Source organism: Diaporthe citri, assembly GCF_014595645.1.
Source record: "Diaporthe citri strain NFHF-8-4 chromosome Unknown scaffold_4, whole genome shotgun sequence".
NCBI lineage: Eukaryota > Fungi > Ascomycota > Sordariomycetes > Diaporthales > Diaporthaceae > Diaporthe > Diaporthe citri.
This window is the reverse complement of record NW_025064849.1, coordinates 5,506,240-5,526,942: the sequence shown is the minus strand read 5'-3', so window position 1 is coordinate 5,526,942 and position 20,703 is coordinate 5,506,240. Positions and strand designations below refer to the sequence as shown.

At 24.3% G+C, this 20,703-nt stretch overlaps 3 protein-coding genes across 3 annotated transcripts; 1 reads left to right on the top strand and 2 right to left on the bottom strand.

The window, feature by feature from the left end:
• Positions 1-1,226: 1,226 nt before the first annotated feature.
• INS49_010603 (uncharacterized protein) lies at positions 1,227-2,276 on the bottom strand (the record flags this gene model as incomplete). Its single annotated transcript, XM_043171328.1, has 1 exon — positions 1,227-2,276. The coding sequence occupies one exon, from the start codon at positions 2,274-2,276 to the stop codon at positions 1,227-1,229; it is 1,050 nt and encodes a 349-aa protein (XP_043025893.1).
• Positions 2,277-3,509: 1,233 nt separating this feature from the next.
• Positions 3,510-4,929, bottom strand: INS49_010602 (uncharacterized protein; the record flags this gene model as incomplete). Its single annotated transcript, XM_043171327.1, has 3 exons — positions 3,510-3,518; positions 3,610-4,463; positions 4,839-4,929. The coding sequence occupies 3 exons, from the start codon at positions 4,927-4,929 to the stop codon at positions 3,510-3,512; spliced, it is 954 nt and encodes a 317-aa protein (XP_043025892.1).
• A 729-nt stretch (positions 4,930-5,658) lies between these two features.
• Positions 5,659-7,124, top strand: INS49_010601 (uncharacterized protein; the record flags this gene model as incomplete). The annotated part of the gene is made up of 4 exons (XM_043171326.1): positions 5,659-5,729; positions 5,791-6,048; positions 6,175-6,986; positions 7,060-7,124. 4 exons carry the CDS (start codon positions 5,659-5,661, stop codon positions 7,122-7,124), a joined length of 1,206 nt encoding a protein of 401 aa, XP_043025891.1.
• Between the last annotated feature and the right edge of the window lie 13,579 nt (positions 7,125-20,703).

Genomic DNA, 20,703 nt, shown 5'->3' with positions numbered 1-20,703 from the left:
GTGCCAACGGGCCCGACATGGATCAGGGGTCTAGAACGTGCAGCCTGCCTTACCCACCCCGACCGAGAGAGTGCAGCGAAACATTCTCAACCACAACCACACCCCCCTCGTTAAGCGCCCAGCTTCCCCATGTCGTGCAGTAGTTGCTCTCATGCGATTGGCCGCGCCGCTAAGCGCCGGGCCACCACGCACACACACACACACACACACAACGCTGCTGCTAGTCGGAGGGGGGTATCTTTGTTTGTGTGTGCTTTGGCGTGGTGGGTGGTGGGACTCCCTCTCACTCTCTGCGTGTGGAAAATGGAGCTGCCCGTGGGGCGGGAGAAATGTTTATTTCTCCATCTCGCATGGCGTGCGCGTGTCTCTTATTCTTCTGTCGAAATAGGCTTTTTTCCTAGTCTTGGGTTTTCGGGGCTCAGATTGTAGGGTGGGACGATCACGGTCCCCATGTGGCGGTGGGAATATCTGGGTCTTTGTCCTGCCTCACTACTAGGTTCGTGCATATGTGTCGATGACTAGTTTTGAGTGGACGGGAACGGTCCCGGGGGTCGACTCCGTCATGGGAGGGAACATGGCGCGTGCCTTGTCATTTCTTTGCTACTCTGCATTGCGATATATGATGTATACGAAGCGAGTAATGACTGTCTCCTGGAGTATTGTGCGTGTTTTTGATTTTCGAAGACCGCTGCACAGACTGTTGGCGAGACTGTGAATAGTATCCTTTCCTTTCTCGTAACGGCGGAATGCTCCGGAGGGGCCAGCTCGATGCACCACTATTCTACCCCCCGGTTTCTCGGTCCGGACGGCGGCCGAAGCTGCCGGGAGACACCTCTCCTCCCTGCTGTGTGGAAAGCGAGCATTTTATGGCCCCCACACCCTTTTCTCTGCTCACCGCAATTCCGGCGAGAACAAGTAGCACCTATCTACGCTGTCAGTCGCGTGGAGGTGATCTGTCTCAGATCTATCCTCTAGTGTCCCGCGGTTGAAGCATGTATCTTGGTCTCAGCATGTATGGGCAACGTGGTCTTGATGTGACGCGCTCCAGTACATTCCCGTGTGCAGTCCTGATGGTGTAGAAGATGAATTTTGGAGATTGCGTACCCATTGCGTGCGAATCTATTAGATATATCCAGAACTCCGGCTGTAGTTGATACATTCTTCTATACCATGTTGAAAAACGCCGCCCAGTCCCATCTTCCGCTTGTTGGTTGTCAATAACACTTTTATGGGAGAGGATAGTGCTTGATTTTCTCACACAATTCCTGCTTCCTCTCATCTTCCAGGAAACTCGACAAGATGGAATTCCTCGCCAGCCGTCTCATGCTCTCCAGGTCCAAACCAATCTGCTCATGAACCAGAACATATTCATCCAGACACCATGACCCAAACATGGCAGGGTCATCCGAATTCAGCATACACATCATCTCCTTATTCAGATACCTCGGCAGGGGGTGCTCTTTCACCGAGTTACAGCCGCCAGTCAGAATGTTGGATGTGACGTTGATCTCGATAGGCGTCTGGCTCTCCGCCAACTCTGCCAAAAGACTCTCGTCGTGTTGCGCGTCAAGGCCATGCCCGATCCTCTCAGCACCGATACCCAGCGCGGCCCGGATCTCCACGGGGCCCTTCACAGGCCCGCTCGCCTCGCCAGCATGGCAAGTGAGCCGCAGTCCCGCCCGTCTGGCCTCCGCATATGCCTCGCGGAACTCACCCGCCGGCCCGGCGACCTCATCGCCCCCGATGCCAACGCCAACGATGCTAGGAAACCGGGTCCTCAGCCCTGCCGCAAGCCGGAACACCTCGCCGACGTGCTCCGGGCCCCACTGCCTCACCGCGTCCACGATCCAGAGCAGCGAGAAGTCCCCTCCCGCCTCCGCCTCAGCGGCGGCGCGGGCCCCCTCCACGGCGACCATGACGTCCTCGACGCGCAGGTCCGGCTTCCAGCGCAGGATGTTGCCCCACGCGATGAAGACCTCGGCGTGGACCACGCCCTGGGCGCGCAGGTCGCGCATCATCTCCGCCGCGACGAGGGCATAGTCCTCGGGCGTCTGCAGCCTGTCGCAGACGAGCCTGAAGGTCTGCAGGAAGTGGCGGAAGTCCTTGTACGTGTACAGGTCGCGGGCCTGCTCCAGCGTCAGCGGGTTGGCGTCGTGCCGCTGCGAGAGCACGACCAGCGTCTCCGGCGTCACGGTGCCCTCGAGGTGGAGGTGCAGCTCTGCTTTGGGGAGGTGGCGCAGCCAGGCTCTCGAGGGGGAGGTTGTGGTGTTTGTCATTGTTGGTGGGGGGCGGTGAAGAACTGTTGGTTTCATTGCGAATGTCGAGAGTGAGGTATTTTAGACGGGTGATTTGAATCTAGAGACAGTCGTCGTGATTCATTTCGCCGGCTGACTCACTAACGCGCTTGCGTGATAGTTATGCCGTTCTATGCCGGCACCGAAGCGGCCTGACGTCTGATCTTCAGCGCCAGTTGATATTCATGCCATAGGAGAGATCAGTCCACAGTATCTTGATATGATTCTCTTTCAAAGAATGACCATCTGACCTGACTCGTTAATTTGTGTCGTCTTTCCAGTTGTGTGCAATCGGTCTCAGAATCCAAAGCTCCATACCTGTCTTATGCTTCTCTCGCTTAGTTGACTAAAATGGCTGTAATAGACTGCGTCTGGGATGTTTAGCCCAGGTCTGGGTTATTCGAGCGATATGGGATATGGGAATCCTGTCCGTGCATTCGCTCGTATCTGCTCAAAAAGGACGCCATACCCCTCCGTCACCTTCCACACGCCCTCAGACGGATTCAAAGACTCGAAAGAAAGTGGGTTCTGTCCGATCGCTTCGCTTGCTTCCAAGGCTCAGAAGAAGAGTCAAACTCGCTGCCAGACTTCGTAAAATTCTTGAAACTACATGAAGTGGCTATGATTACATTCCTTAATTCTCATGCCATGTATGATCTACTTATAGCTCAACATCACTGGGCTGAATGGCCTTTATTTGCTATCCAAAAATCCCTGACAATGTTTCCCATAGTCCTCCATATTTGTGAGTTGTATCTTCCGAAACATTCCATAAACAGCAGCCTACTCGACGCCAGCATTGTGCAGCATGTCCTCCAAGTCTCAGTGGAACCAACAGCAGGCCAGCCTCCATGAGCCTTTTCTAGGGGCCCATATCAAATTGATCTGCAGCATTGTAGGTGATTCTGCCAAGGTGAAACACAATCATCTCATGTGACAGATGACTGATGTTAGAGCTCGTATGGAAATGAAACAACTCGTCAAAGGTGAAGAAACAAGGTAAATCTTTACGGTAAGGCGGCCCTTTCCCGATTTCTTGGGCGTCCAAAGCCAGCAGAAGAGCTGGAGGAAAATGCTGATCCAATACCCTGGTTAAATAACCATTGAGACCAGATGCCCTACAGGCCATTCCACTGAGGCCTCCCCAATACTGACCTTGGACAACTTTGACACTGAAGCTACAGAAGGTTTCCACGGAGCTTTCCATTATGTGCCTTAGTCCTCCTGGGAAGATAGGTACCAGAGAAGATCCGTTGAAGCGCCATCTAGACCCAAGAGCCACGGGGCTGGTAAAACAGTGCACCTGGCTTCTCACAGGGTCATTCTCAAACATCAGAGCGCCGATGCGAACCTCCATTTCCCCTGCACACACGGGATTCGAAGCGCGGTCTTCGCCATACAAATCCAGCTCAACGCCAAAGATCTGCGTGATTGCTTCCAAATAATCCAAGTCGCCCGCAGTTGTTAGACGGTAGCGCGCGGCAGAGTAGAAGTTGATGGGATGTGGGAATGCCAGTGTGGCAAGCCCCGAAATCTTTAGAATCTGCACACATATTCTGACTGCTTCGAAGATATGTGTGGGTTGCGATTTGTTTGGGTGAAGATCGTCTTGACAACAACGCAGAATGGTGCGGCATGCGTCGGTCAGGGTGCGAAGGGTCGCGGCTTGCTGACCATCATCACGGGAAATTTCGATGAGTTGGGCTTCTTTTGAGACCAGGAAGGCATCCGCCGAGAAAAAGGCCTCCTGGAGAGTCCACAAACCTCGAAACCACGGGTCCTTTACCAGATCAAGGACGAGAGACGTAGTTGTTGAGACCCACGACATCGGAGTCTTGTCTGTGGTTGTGCGCTCGAGACGCACTTCTTGTGCCTCCTGCGACGCTGCAATGAGCCCGTTGCAGATTGCGGCCAGGGAATTCCTGTTGAGCCTCGTGAACCAGACGAAAGAATGCTTTGCGTTCTGAAAGATGAGGCCCTGCCGCCGCAGCTCGGTGTTGCGGGGCGACACGTCGCGCTGGTCAACCCCGGCTTGATCGAGCCAGAGAAATCCTTGCTTGTGTCCCGCACCCACCAGCGCCGATGGAGGTTGGCCAACGCAGAGTCTCACTACTTTGTCAAGATCTTCTGGGGTGTAATGCGATAAGAGGACAGGAGTGCTTAACCATCCTAGTAGTAAGCCATTAATTTAGAACACTTTAGATGATCTTTTCCCCCGCCTTCTTCCTGGCAAGACGCGATACTGACCCCAAGAGTAGGAAAGAGCGTTGTATGAGGGTCTCGTGTGCCCACCATAGCAGTCCCCTTCGCAATGCCCAAAAGATGTCATGCTCTGGACGTGTAGAAGCCGTTGGGGCCAGGCCTTTGGTGCACTTTCTCGTGACCCACTGTCTTGTTTCTTGTATACTCCCCAAGGCCTCGTCACATTGGGCGGGATATAGCTGACAGTCAGGGGCGATAAACAATATAGGGAAGGGCGGCAAGAACATCCCCGAAACATTCGTCCCCACCGCTGGTTGCTTCGAATAGCCATTGATTCATCACCGCCGACAATAGTAGCCTGTGGATCTTCGGTATCCTTGACACTCTGGTCGCTGGGCTCATTTTCGTTTCTGTCTTGGTTGCAGATTGACATGATACAGAATCTCAAGACAGCCTCCAAGTTTGATATCAGTAAATTGTTTGATTGGCATCCGTGGTTCTCGACTATTGCTTTGGCCGCGTGCCTCAGGTCTGATCTCAGAGCCAAGTATGGATGGTTCAACGGAAAGTGACAATTTGAGCCTCCATATATTGCCTGTTTCAGTTGGAAGTCGCTCGTGAATGGGAATAGAAGTCGCTTGTGGATGCCAATGGAGGCGCGGTTGACTTCAGACTTCTGCCTCATGGGGGAAGTACCTGGAGTTCACAAACTCGTGTGCAAAACTTGAACAGTCTTTTCGATAGGAGTCGAAACCATTTATTGTTGCAATGAGTAAACCGAAACAAAATATTTGGAGCTCGCAGCATTTTTGGGCGTACGTAATCCCAGTGCTGCTATATTCTGGTGGAGACTCCAGCTGCCTGGTGACGTGGCACAACATTGATGCATCTACCTATTTTGGTACAACCCCTTAACGATGGAGGGTGGGACAAGACCCCTCTCCTACGCTGTGCTGCATTTTCTTTCCCGATTTCCCGTGGCTTGTGTGGGTCTGATTCGAGCCATCATCCTTTTGTCCGTGCCAGCTGATGGAAGCTGACGCGCGGAATTTGGGACACATTTACACATGCGAGTCCCTTCGATGGCAACATCGATTCAACGTAGCAGGCTGCCATCGGAAACATCTGTATCCATGTATGACGCCTAGCTTGGTCGGCCAGAATGCAACGACTGAAATATTTCCAAGAGATATCAGGCGACAGCCTGCTCCAAAACCCTACAACTATTGAAAAGTAAAGCCTCGCCCATGTCTTCTGAGTGGCTACTACATTGCTAACAGTACTGGGAATCCAGCATCTTTGCGCGGACCACCCTCCATAGCAAGAGGCCAGTCATCGCATCGCCGGAACGAGCCGTGGGAAATCGCTACGCTGTCAAGGTTGCCATTATCTGCGCCTTGCCCATCGAGGCCGATGCCGTAGAAGCCCTCTTCGACTGCCGTTTGGATGATTCGGTGAAAGCCCCAGGAGACCCTAACGCCTATTCTGTCGGCTTTGTAGGCCGACACAATGCTGTCTTGGCCCACCTTCCAGGGATGGGGAACAATTCTGCGTTCGTACTTCAATAAACTCCCTTTGAACCCCTCCCAAAGCTTAGTGGTTTCTGAGGCCCCTATTGCTGCCGAATGGCGCACATTCTCCGGCACATAATTTTGCAATTAACAATGGAGTGGAACAGGGCTATTGCGGCCACCCACTTGAGACGAAGTTTCCCAGACATCCAACTTGCCCTAGTCGTTGGCATATGTGGTGGCATGCCTGGCTCCGATATGCTGCTAGGTGATGTTGTGCTTAGCGATGGTATCGTCCAGTACGACTTCGGACGTCAAGTGCTCGGCCATTTTCGGAGAAAAGACACTGTTGTGGACATTCTTGGGAGGCCCCAGTTCGAGATTAGAGCGATACTGGCGAAGTTGAAAGGTCGTGTGGGGAGGAGGAAGCTTGTTGAAGGTTTGATCGAGCACTTGAGCACTTTAGGTCGGCACATGGATGACGCCGCTTGTTATCCCGGGGTGGAAGAAGACAAGCCTTTCGAGGCAGCCTACCACCACAAGCACCGGGAGTCATCGTGTTGCGCTGTTTGCTCTTTGAGAGCAGACTCGGTATGCGATGTTGCATTGAACACCAGCTGCCAGGAACTTGGATTTGATGAAGCCAGGCTTGTCTCTCGACCTAGGTTGGAGGAAGCTCGCTCTAGACCAGAGCAGAGCGATGGGAGTCCCAGAGTGATCCCCGCCATCCACTTCGGCTTGGTAGCGTCTGGAAATAGCGTCATGAAGTCAGGGGAACTCCGAGACGAGATAAGCCGGAAGGCTGGCACTATCGCTTTCGAGATGGAAGGCGCTGGGGTGTGGGACATGTTTATCATTAAGGGAGACTGCGACTATGCAGATAGCCATAAGAACAAGAGATGGCAGAAATACGCGGCGACAGCCGCGGCCGCATGCATGAAAGCATTTTTGGCCGAGTTGAGCACGACAATCACCGAATGTAAGTCTTGTCAAAGCGTCGCATGTGAGTCCCAATTGTTGACTCTTCGTCTTCTTTACTCAGTACCCGGAAGTCTACCACATCAATTACATCATGTTGGGCTCACACTCGGAGAAGGCCTGCCTAAGCACCAGATGAGACGGCAATATCCAACTCGTATGGCTCTTGGGGATGTATTTCAAGAAGAGTTGGACCGGCATTCACCAACATCGGAATTTGAGACACTTGGGTCTTTTAATCCAGAGAGATACACCGTCGTCCAAGAACCAAATGGAGTTGAAGCACTACACCAGTCGCAGAAAGCCCTGGCGTTATCCCGTCTCAGCCTACGAAGCGATTATGTATACAATTTATGCCTGATCCATGCCGAGACCCCACTTCGCTGGCGGAGAATAACGTCCCCGGCCCCGGTTTGGGCCACCCCCCCCCCATCTGGGCCAGCCAATTTCCTAGCAAATGCACCTAAAGGCGCCCACTTTTAAAGTCCCCATATTAAATCTAAATTAAGTTTAAAAATAAATAAAACTAAGAAATATATATTATTTTATATATAAACTAAGGATAAAATATTTAAAAAATCTTATATAAGCTTTAATATTTTTTAAAAAAGGGTTTAAATTTATATATATTTAAAATATTAAGGAATGTTAATAATACTCATTATAATATTAATAATATTATTAAATATATAATATTATTAATATTTCTTAAAAGAAATTAAATAAAGTTTTTATTGCTTATAAAATATTAATTTAATATATAATATATTTATTATTAAAATATTAAATTTATATATATTTTATTTATTAAATAAATTAATAATTTAAAAAGAAATTATAAATATATAATTATGTCTTTTAAAAAAGTATTTATATAAAATATTATAAAATTAATATTAAATATTATAAATATTAATATTATTAATAAAGGTAGGGAAATATATAAGGAATAATATTATATTAAATTTTAGCTAGCTATAAAAGCTAGCTTTTATGCTTATTTTAAATATTCTTTTAAGAAATTAACTTTTTTCTTTTCTTATATATTTAATACTTTAATTAAGCCTTTCTTATTTTTAAGAATTTTTAAATATTTACTTTTTTTCTTTTTTTAACTTTGTTTTATTTTTATTTTTTTTTATTATTATATTAAAGCTTTTTCTTAAATTATTTTTAAAAGGATTTAATAAAATTTATTTTTTATTTATTTAAGTAATTTATTTTTATTAATAATTTAACTTAAGCTTAATTTTAATTTTATATATTTTTAATTAATAATAAAAAAATAAAAAAATAATTATAAATTAATTATTTATTAATTTTATTTTATTTTTATTTTTATATTAAATATTATTAAATTATTTTATATTTTATTTTAAAGCTTTAATTAAAGCTTATATTTATTTTTATTTTATTATAAAAAAAAATTAAATATAATTAAATTTATAATAATATTATAAATATTTTAAAATTATTTTTTAATTTTAAAATACTTTTTATACTTTTAAAGTTTAAATAAAATATTATTTTAATTTTATATTTATATATTATTAAGCTTTAAATTTATTTTAAATTTTTTATTAAAAATTATATTTAAATATAATAATAATATAAACTTAAAATTAAAATAATAAATTTAAACTTTATAAATATTACTTAATATTAATTAAAAATATTTTAATTTTTAATTAATATTTATTATTATTATTATAACTTTAAATTTAAAATAAAGAAAATTATAATATAAAATTAAAATATTTATTTTATTTATTTATAAATTTAATAAATAATATTATATTATATATTTTTATATTAATTAAATTATATAAAAAGCTTAAATTTAAAATATAACTTTATTTAAGCTTTAATTAAATTTAAATTTACTTTATTAAAAATTTAATATAATATTAATAAATAAAATATTAAATATAAATTTAAAAGTTTTTTTTATTATAATTTTATAATATTTATTTCTTAATAAAATATTTTTTATTAAATTTATTTTATTTATTATATTTAAAAAATCTTTATTTTTTAAATTTTAATTTAAATATTTTATAATTATATTAAAAATAAATTTTTTAAAAATAATTATTTTAAGGAAAAATATTATTATTTTTAAGTTTTTTTATTTTAGGATTATTATAAAGAAAAAATTATTATAATATATATATTATATTTTTAAGTTTAAAATGTTTTTTTAATTTATTTTTATTTTAAAAATATTTTTAAATTTTAAAAAGGATTTAGGGGGGGGAGGGAAAATTAAAAAATAAATTTTAAAGATTTATTAAAAAAAAAGAAATTTAATTTTAGGGAGGAGGAAGAAAATATTAATTTTATTTTAATTAAATTTTATAAGGGATTATTAATAATAAAGGAAAAATTTAAATTAATATTTTAAAAAATTTATTTTTTATTAATATAATAATTTTATTATAAATAATTTAGGGATAAGGGATAATTTAAATATTTTAAAAATTTAATAAATTAATATTATTAAAAAGGGGAAATAATTTAAAATTATTATTTATTAAGTTTTTTATTTAAATAAGGAAATTTTAAAATTATTTAAATAATAGGATATTATTTTAAATTTAATAAAAAAAGGAAAAATAGGATTATTAAATAATATATTTTAAAAAAAAGGAAAAAAAAAAAACTTTTTTTTTTTTTATAAATTTAATAATTAAATTTATTATATAAACTTAATTATAATTATTAAAAATAGGATTTATAATAAGGGGAGATAATAATTTAAAAATATAAAAAAAAGAAATTAAAAAATAAAGGAAGAATTTAGAATATAAATAATATTTTTTTTTATAATTTAATTTTTTTATAAAATATTTTTATTATATTTAAAAAAATAAGGAATAAAAAAAAAAGGGATTAATAAAGGAATAAAAATATTTTTTAATTAAATTTTTAAATATATTTTATTAAAAATTATTAATTAAAAATTTAAATATTTTAAATAAAATAAATATTTATTTATATAAAATAATTTTAATTAAAATTTATTTAATATAAAAAAGGTAAATTTTCTTTAAAAAAGTTAAAATAATTTTAATTTTTTAAATTTTTTAAAAAAAAAACTTATAAACTTAATAATTTTTATTTAAATTTAATTATATTAATATTATTAAAAAATATAATTAAAATTTATAAAATATAAATAAAGGGATTAAAAAGTTTATAAAATTAAAATTTAATTTAAGGAAAATTTAAAAATAAATTTAAATTATTTTAATAAAATAGGAAAGCTTTTTTTATAATAAAAAATAAAATAATTTTAAAAATAAGGAAAGGAAAAAATTAAAATTTTATTTAATAATTTTAATAATAAGAATTAAAATAAAAAAATAATAATAAAATATAAGGATTATAATTTTAATATTTTTTTTTTAAAAAAAAATTAGGATTAAAATTTATTATAATTATAGAGGGGGGAAATTATAATATATATTAATATAATAAATTTAAATAATTTTTTTTAAATAACTTATTAATAAATTTTAAATAAAAAAAATTATTAATATTTTTTAATTTAGGGAAAAATATTTAAGGGAATTTTTTAAAATATTTAAATCTTATTTATATTTAATTATATTATAATTAAAATAATTATAATTTAAAAAAAATATTTATAATTAATTAAAGTTTTTATTTTAAAAAAAAATTTAATTTATTTTATATAATTAAATATTATAAGCTTATTAAAATAAATTTTTTATTTAAAAAAAAAACTTTATTAAATATTTTAAAAATAATTTAAAAGCTTAATAATTAAAAAAAAAAATTAATTTAATTATAATATTTATAAATTTTATAAATTATATAAAGGGAGAGGAAAAAAAAACTTATAATTTTAAATAATAATAAAACTTTTTTAAAGAAATATATTATTAATAAAAAAAATATATAATTAAAAAATTAAAAATTAAAATAAAGTTATAAAAATTATAAAAAATAAAGGAAATTTAATTTTAAAATTTTAAAAAAAAAAAAAAAATAAATTATTTAAATTATTAATAATAAATTATAAATAAAAAAAAAAAAAAAAAAAAAAAAACTTATTTATTAAGGAAAATTAAATTTAAAAAATAAATATTAAATTCTTTATAATAAAAATAAGCTTAATTAATATAATAAATTTAAAATTAAAAAAATATATTTAATAATTTTTATTATTTAAAAAAAATAATTTAAATAATTTTAATTATAATTATTAAAATAAATATTATAAATATTTTAATATTTAATAATATTAATTTAATTTTAATTAAATATTTATTAATAATATAATTTAAAATATATATTTTATTAAAAATACTTTTTAAATTAATATATTTTAAAAATTATATTAAAAATTTATTTTTTAAAATTAATATAATTATATTTTTAATAAATAATATTAAAATTAATATTTTAATTAATTTATTATAAATTATTTAATATTAAATTAATTTTATTATTATATTTATTATAAATATAATAAATTAAAAATATTTTAATTTAATTTATTTAATAATTTAAATAAAAATAAATAATTATTTTTATATTTATTTTTTTTAAATATTAAAATTAAAATGAATTTTTTATTTTTATTATATTATAAATATAATAAATTATTATATATTTTATTTAATAATATAAATTTAATAATATATAATAAAAGTTTTTTATTTTTAATTAAAATTATAAAAAAATAAATTTATATTAATTTAAATAAAATTAAAATTATATTTTTTATTATTAATAATAAAGCTTTTAATATTTTATATTATATTTTTTTAAAAATATTGTTTTTAAATATAAATTTAATATTTAAATAATTAAAAAAATATTTTTATATTTATTTTATTTTTAATAATATTAAAATAATATATAATTTAAAATAAAAAAATTAAAAAGTTTTTTAAAATAATTTTATTTAAAAAAGCTTAAATTTTTTAAAAATATTTATTAATTTTTAAAAGTATTTTTTATTTTTTTTAAATTTTAATTAAAGTTTAATATTAATAAATATATTAATTATATTAATATATTTTAATATAATTATAAAAAAAAATAAAAAAAATTTAATTATTTTTTTTAATAAAAATATAAAAAGTTTAATTCTTATCTTTATAAAAAGTTTTTAAATTAAAATTTAAAAAATTTATTAAATTAAAAAAAAATTAATAAATATTAATTTATATTTATAATATTTATTTATAAAAAAAAATTATATATATTAAAAAATAAATTAATAAAATTTTTTTTATTTTAATTATTATTAAATTAATTAAGAAAATTATTTAATTTTTAATTAAAACTTTTTATAAATAAATAAATATTAAAATTTATTTTATAAATAATTATTCTTTTAATAATATTATTTTTAAAAATAAAATTAATTAAAAACTTATTTATAAAAAAAAAATTAATTATAAATAAAAATTATAAAAATAAATATAATATTTAAATTTAATTTAAGTTTTTTTTAATTAATAAGAAATTAAAATTAATATTTAATTAATTAAATACTTTTTTATAAAAAAATTATAATTTTTTTTTAAAATAAAAAAAAAAAATTATTTATTTATTTATTTTTTAATTAAAAAAAAATCTTTAATATAAAATTAATTTTATATTATTTAAATTAATATTAATATAATATTATTATAATTTATTTAAATAATTTTTTATAAAATATATTAAATAAAAAATAATTTAATTTTTAAAAACTTTAAAAAGAATAATTATTAAAATATTTAAAAATTAATAAATTAATAAAATTATTAAAAACTTTTATATTATTTATAAAAATTAATAAATTTTTATAAAAAAAATTTTTTATTATTAATTTATTAATAATATTTTAAAAATTAATAAAATTATAATTAAAAATATTTTTATTTTATTATTAATAAATAAATTTATTAAAAAGTTTATAATATATAAAATATTATTTTTTTTTAATTTCTTTTTAAAATATAATTAAATTAAATTAAATAAAAATAATTAAAATATTATAATTTTTTTATTTTAATTAAATTATTTTAATAATATAATTTATTTATAAAAATTATAAATTTTATTATTTAATTTATATAATATATAATTTAAATCTTTTATAATTTAATTTTTATAATATATAAATTTTTTTTTAATAATATTATAATTAAAAGCTTAAAAATAAATTATAAAAATAAAAAAATATTTATTTTATTAAAAATATATAATTAAATATATTAAGAATTTTAATAATATTCTTTATAATTTTAAATTAATTAAAAAAATAATTAATATTATTAAATTAAAATAATATAAATAATAAATTAATATTATTAATTATATTTATAAAATATTTAATTAATTTTTATTAAATAAAAAAATTATTAAAATTAATAAATAAATTATTTATAAAAATATAATTAAATTTAAATTTTTTTTAAGTTTAATAAACTTTTATAAAAAATAAATAATATAGTTTATTAATAAGTAATAAATATTAATAAGTAGTAGATTTTAATAACTTTTATTAACTTTTATTAACCTTAATATTTACTTAATATAATTAATTTAATAAAAGTTAGCATTAATTAATATTAATTATAATTAATTCCTTATTTATAATTAATTTTATTAATTTAAAATAATTAACATATATATAATATAACCTTAAATTAAATAACTTTTAATAAAAAAAGCATTTATAAGTAATAATTATATCTTTTTTTTTTATATTAATTTCGCTTTAATTTACTTATTTAAATATTTAATGCATTAAAAATTAATATTTATTATGCTTATTTACTTAAAAAAAATAAAATCCTTTTAGTTATTTAAGCAATTAAAAATTTTAAAAAAAATTATATAAAACCTATACTTATAACTTAAGCTATTAAGATTTTTTATATTTTTAAAACTATATTACGCTATAAAATAAACTAATAACGATTTTATAAAGAATTATATATTAATAAGCATAAACTTAATTAAATTAAAAAGTAAATGCTTATTTAATATATTATTAAGTAAAATGCTTAAGAATTCCCCTTATAACTTTTTAATATAAAAAATATAGTTAACCTTTTATTAATATTGCATAATGCTAAACTTATTAATAAATATTAAGCTTAATGCTTTATAAACTTATAATTTACCTTTAAAATTAAGTTTAATTATTCTTATAATTATTAAAAAGCCCTTTATAAAAATTTAAAAATCATTAAGAATTAATTTAAATTACTTTATAATATAATAATTAAATATTAAATTATTAATAATAATCTTTATAACTTTAATAAAATTAGCTTTATAATGTTGGCGGGTGCAAGGAATTACATAAAAAATGGTATTGCATTAAATTCCAGCTAGCTATAAAAAGCTAGCTTTTATACTTATTTTAAATATTCTTTTAAAAAATTAACTTTTTTCTTTTCTTATATATTTAATGCTTTAATTAAGCTTTTCTTATTTTTAAGAATTTTTAAAATATTTATTTTTTCCCTTTCTTTAGCTCTCTTTTATTTTTATCTTTCCTTTTTATTATATTAAAGCTCTTTCTTAAATTATCCTTAAAAGGGTTTAGCAAAACCTATTTTTATTATTTAAGTAGCTTATTTTTATTAATAATTTAGCTTAAGTATAATTTTAATTTTATATATCTTTAATTAATAATAAAAAGAATAAAAAGTTAGCTATAAATTAATTATTTATTAATTTTTTTAATTTTTTTTATTTTTATATTAAATATTATTAAATTATTTTATATTTTATTTTAAAGCTTTAATTAAAGTTTATATTTATTTTTATTTTATTATAAAAAAAAGTTAAGTATAATTAAACTTATAATAATATTATAAATATTTTAAAATTATTTTTTAATTTTAAAATATTTCTTATGCTTTTAAGGTTTAAATAAAATATTACCTTAATTTTATATTTATATATTATTAAGCTTTAAACTTATTTTAAATTTCTTATTAAAAAATTATATTTAAATATAATAATAATATAAACTTAAAATTAAAATAATAAATTTAAACTTTATAAATATTACTTAATATTAATTAAAAATATTTTAAATTCTTAATTAATATTTATTATTATTATTATAATCTTAAATTTAAAATAAAAAAGGCTATAATATAAAATTAAAGTACTTACTTTATTTATTTATAAGTTTAATAAATAATATTATATTATATATTTTTATAATAATTAAATTATATAAAAAGCTTAAACTTAAAATATAACTTTATTTAAGCTTTAATTAAATTTAAATTTAAATTATTAAAAAGTTTAATATAATATTAATAAATAAAGTATTAAATATAAATTTAAAAAACTTTTTTTATTATAATTTTATAATATTTATTTCTTAATAAAATATCTTTTTATTAAATTTATTTTATTTATTATATTTATTAATATTTTTATTTTTTAAGTTTTAATTTAAATATTTTATAATAATATTAAAAATAAATTCCTTAAAAATAATTACTTTAATTAAAAATATTATTACTTTTAAGTTTCTTTATTTTTTTATTATTTTAATAAAAATTATTATAATATATATATTATATTTTTAAGCTTAAAACTTTTTTAAATTTATTTTTATTTTAAAAATACCTTTAAATTTTAAAAATTATTTATTCTTTTTTACTTAAAGCTAAGAAAGAAATCTTAAGAAACTTATTAAAAAAAAAAAAACTTAATATTACTTATTATTAATTAAAGTATTAATTTTATTTTAATTAAATTTTATAATTTATTATTAATAATAAATTAAGAAATTAAATTAATATTTTAAAAGTTTTATTTTTTATTAATATAATAATTTTATTATAAATAGCTTTATTTATAATTTATAATTTAAATATTTTAAAATTTAATAAAATTAATATTATTAAGATTTTAAATAGCCTTAAAATTATTATTTATTAATTTTTTTACTTAAATAATTAAATCTTAAAATTATTTAAGTAATGCTATATTATTTTAAACTTAATAAAAGTAATTAAAAGCATTATTATTAAATAATTTATTTAAAAAAATTAAAAAAAAAAGCTTTTTACTTTTTATAAATTTAATAATTAAACTTATTATATAAACTTAATTATAATTATTAAAAATATTATTTATAATAATTTTTATAATAATTTAAAAATATAAAATAAAAAAATTATAAAATATAATTAAGAACTTAATAATATAAATAATATTTTTTTTATTATAATTTAATTTTTTTATAAAATGCTTTTATTATATTTAAAAAAATAATTAATAAAAAAAGGAATTATTTATAAATTAATAAGAAATATTCTTTAACTAAATTTTAAATATACTTTATTAAAAATTATTAATTAAAAATTTAAATATTTTAAGTAAAATAAATATTTATTTATATAAAATAATTTTAATTAAAATTTACTTAATTTAAAAAGGCTAAATTTCCTTTAAAAAAGTTAAAATAATTTTAATTTTTTAAATTACTTTTAAAATAAAAATTTATAAACTTTATAATCTTTATTTAAATTTAATTATATTAATATTATTAAAAAATATAATTAAAATTTATAAAATATAAATAAACTTATTAAAAAATTTATAAAGTTAAAACTTAATTTAATTAAGTTTAAAAATAAATTTAAATTATTTTAATAAAATATTAAAGCTTTTTTTTATAATAAATAATAAAATAATCTTAAAATAATTAAATTAAAAGCTATAAATTTTATTTAATAATTTTTAATAAGATTTAATTAAAGTAATTTTAATAATAATAAAATATAAATTATAATTTTAATGCTTTTTTTTAAAAAAAATAAATTATTTAAAGTTTATTATAATTATATTTTTTAAAATTATAATATATATTAATATAATAAGCTTAAGCAATTTTTTTTAAATAACTTATTAATAGCTTTTAAATTAAAAAAATTATTAATATTTTTTAGCTTATTTAAAAATATTTAAATTAACTTTTTAAAATATTTAAATTTTATTTATATTTAATTATATTATAATTAAAGTAATTATAATTTAAAAAAATATATTTATAATTAATTAAAGTTTTTATTAAAAAAAAAAAAATTTAATTTATCTTATATAATTAAATATTATAAGCTTATTAAAATAAATTCTTTATTTAAAGGAAAGGCTTTATTAAAAACTTTAAAAATAATTTAAAAGCTTAATAATTAAAAGAAAGTTAGCTTAATTTTAATATTTATAAATTTTATAAATTATATAATTTATATTAAGAAAAAGCTTATAATTTTAAATAATAATAAGCTTTTTTAAATAAATATTATTATAATTAAAAAAAAGTATATAATTAAGAATATTAAAAATTAAAATAAAGTTATAAAAATTATAAAAATTAATTAAACTTAATTTAAAAATTTTAAAAAGATAAAAAATAATTAATTTTAAATTATTAATAATAAGTTATAATTAAGAAATAAAAAAAAAAAAAAAAAAAAAAAAAAAAAACTTATTTATTAATTAAAATTAAACTTAAAAAGAAAATATTAAGTTTTTTATAATAAAAATAAGCTTAATAAATATAATAAATTTAAAATTAAAAAAATATATTTAATAATCCTTATTATTTAAAGAAAAAGTAGCTTAAATAATTTTAATTATAATTATTAAAATAAATATTATAAATATTTTAATATTTAATAATATTAATTTAATCTTAATTAAATACTTATTAATAATATAATTTAAAGTATATATTTTATTAAAAATACTTTTTAAGTTAATATATTTTAAGAATTATATTAAAAATTTATTTTTTAAAATTAATATAATTATTTTTTTAAAAAATAATATTAAAATTAATATTTTAATTAATTTATTATAAATTATTTAATATTAAGTTAACTTTATTATTATATTTATTATAAATATAATTAATTAAAAATATTTTAATTTAATTTACTTAATAATTTATATAAAAATAAATAATTACTTTTTATAATTTATTTTTTTAAATATTAAAATTAAAATAAATTTCTTATCTTTATTATATTATAAATATAATAAACTTTTATATACTTTACTTAATAATATAAACTTAATAATATATAATAAAAATTCCTTATTTTTAATTAAAATTATAAAAAAATAAGTTTATATTAATTTAAATAAAATTAAAGCTATATTTTTTATTATTAATAATAAAGCTCTTAATACCTTATATTATATTTTTTTAAAAATATTTTTTTTTTAAATATAAATTTAATATTTAAATAATTTAAAAAATATTTTTATACTTATTTTATTTTTAATAATATTAATATAATATATAATTTAAAATAAAAGAATTAAAAACCCTTTAAAATAGCTTTATTTAAAAAAGCTTAAGTTTTTTAAAAATATTTATTAACTTTTATAAGCATTTTTTTACTTTCTTTAAGTTTTAATTAAAACTTAATATTAATTAATATATTAATTATATTAATTTATTTTAATATTAATATAAAAAAAAATAAAAAAGTTTTAAATATTCTTTTAAATAAAAATATAAAAAATTTAATTTTTATATTTATAAAAGATTTTTAAATTAAAATTTAAAAAATTTATTAAGCTAAAAGAAAAGGTTAATAAATATTAACTTATATTTATAATATTTATTTATTGTTGGCTGGGTCACGTATTGCAATATAACGTTTGGTTGGTATAGTGGTTGATCGTTGTTAACTATGGAAGGAAGGAAGGCAAAAGGCCTAACTGTGCTAATTATTTTATATGCAGCGCCAAGGCTATTGCCTACTAGGTATCTTAATGAATTAAAGCTGCCTAATCTTAAACAATCCTTTATATAAACAATACTTATTATTCTTATATTAGCAATCTTTATTTTATAAATGCATACTTCTTTTAAAAAGTATAAAAGAAAGGAAGGTATTAAGTTAAATTAAACTTAAGGTTAAAAAGCAATTAATTAATTATATATATAAGTTAAATTGCAAATATATTATTATTCCATTATATTATATTATTATAAAAAGTAAATATATAAAAAGGCTTAAGTTATTATTAAGGGGTTAAAGGTTAATTAATTTATTAAAGTATGTAATTAATAAAAAGAGGTTAATTAAGTATATATATATATTAAAATATTCTAATTATATAAAGTTAAAAAGCTTAAAAGGTTATAATTATTATATAAATGTTTTATTTATAATGTATTTTATAAATTTATGCTTTTATTGCTTATAACGCTTAGGTTAAATAAGGATTAAATTAAACCTTTAAATTGCTAATATAATTATTTAATCTTTAAATAACTAAAATTTCCTATTTTAACTTAGCTTAAGCTTTACTATGCTTAATACTGCTTATTAAATAAAGAAATTAAGAAGTATAATTAAAGAATAAATTAAAATAAAGGTTAATAAATTATAAGAATTAATAAATAAGGTATTTAAATAAAAAGAAAGTAAGGTATAAAATAAAGAATATTAATTAAGTTAATAAATAATAATATTTTTAATTTTAATATATAGGTATTAAATCATGAAATTTAATTAAAAACGCCTATTAAATATAAGCTAACAACTTAAATGCTTATAAAATAATAATAACCCTTATTACTTAAATCCTTAATATATAAGCATTATTATAAAAATCTTAAATATAAGGTTCGCCCTTAAAAGGGATATAATTTAAAGTTAGCTAATTATATTGCATTATAAGGTAATTTATAAATAATTAATAAATATAAACTAAACTTTTATACTTTTATTATGCATTGCCTTTAATTAAAAAAGTTATTTTATTATCCCTTATTAAAAACCTTTAGCAGTTTTTTATCTTTGCAATTATATAATACGCATACTTAAGTTAATCGCGCTAATATTAATATAATAACCTTATAATATATAATATAATAATAATATTTAAGGTTATATTAACATAGTTTGCTAATAAGTTGTTAAATTATGCTTTAATAATTTAAATTTAAGCCTTAATGCATTATAATTTTTTTAACTTTTTATTATATTTAAATAATCGCCTTATCTTTTTAGCTATAATTTATATAACCCTATATCTTAATTATAATATTATTTATACTTATAAAGCGTTAAAAAGTGCTATTAAGGGCACTCTTTATAAAGGCATTAGCTGGATTATAGTCCCTAGCAATTTAATAAATCTTAAAGATTTTACACTTTTTATATAATTACTAAAGAGCCATAATATTAATTATAAGGCGCTTTTTTTTTATTATATTAAGCTTAACTAAGCACTTATATAAAGAGTATAAGTTAATGCATACCATAAAAGGAATTATTATAATATTTAAATATATAGTGATTTAATGCAAAATAGCTGCTAGCATTATAGCTATATTAAAGCCGTTAATTATACCGTAAATTTCTAAAGCTAAAATGCTTTAAATTACTTTTTAGCACTTTATTAAGAATTAATAAATAATATTACCTTTAATATTCTACTTAAAAGCTTATTAAGTTTATATCTTATTTATAAATATAATAATAAAGCTAATTTATAAGCTAAGGTCCTTATTATTAATAAATAAGCCATTAATAAAGATTATTAATTTAGCTTAAGATAAATTTAAGGGTATATATTAAAGTCCATGCTTTAAGTTATTAGCTTGCCATTATAACCAGCAATTTAGCTTATCATAATCCTTATAAAAAGGCTTTTAAATTTAAGCTACTATTAATAAGTTAAATGCTGCC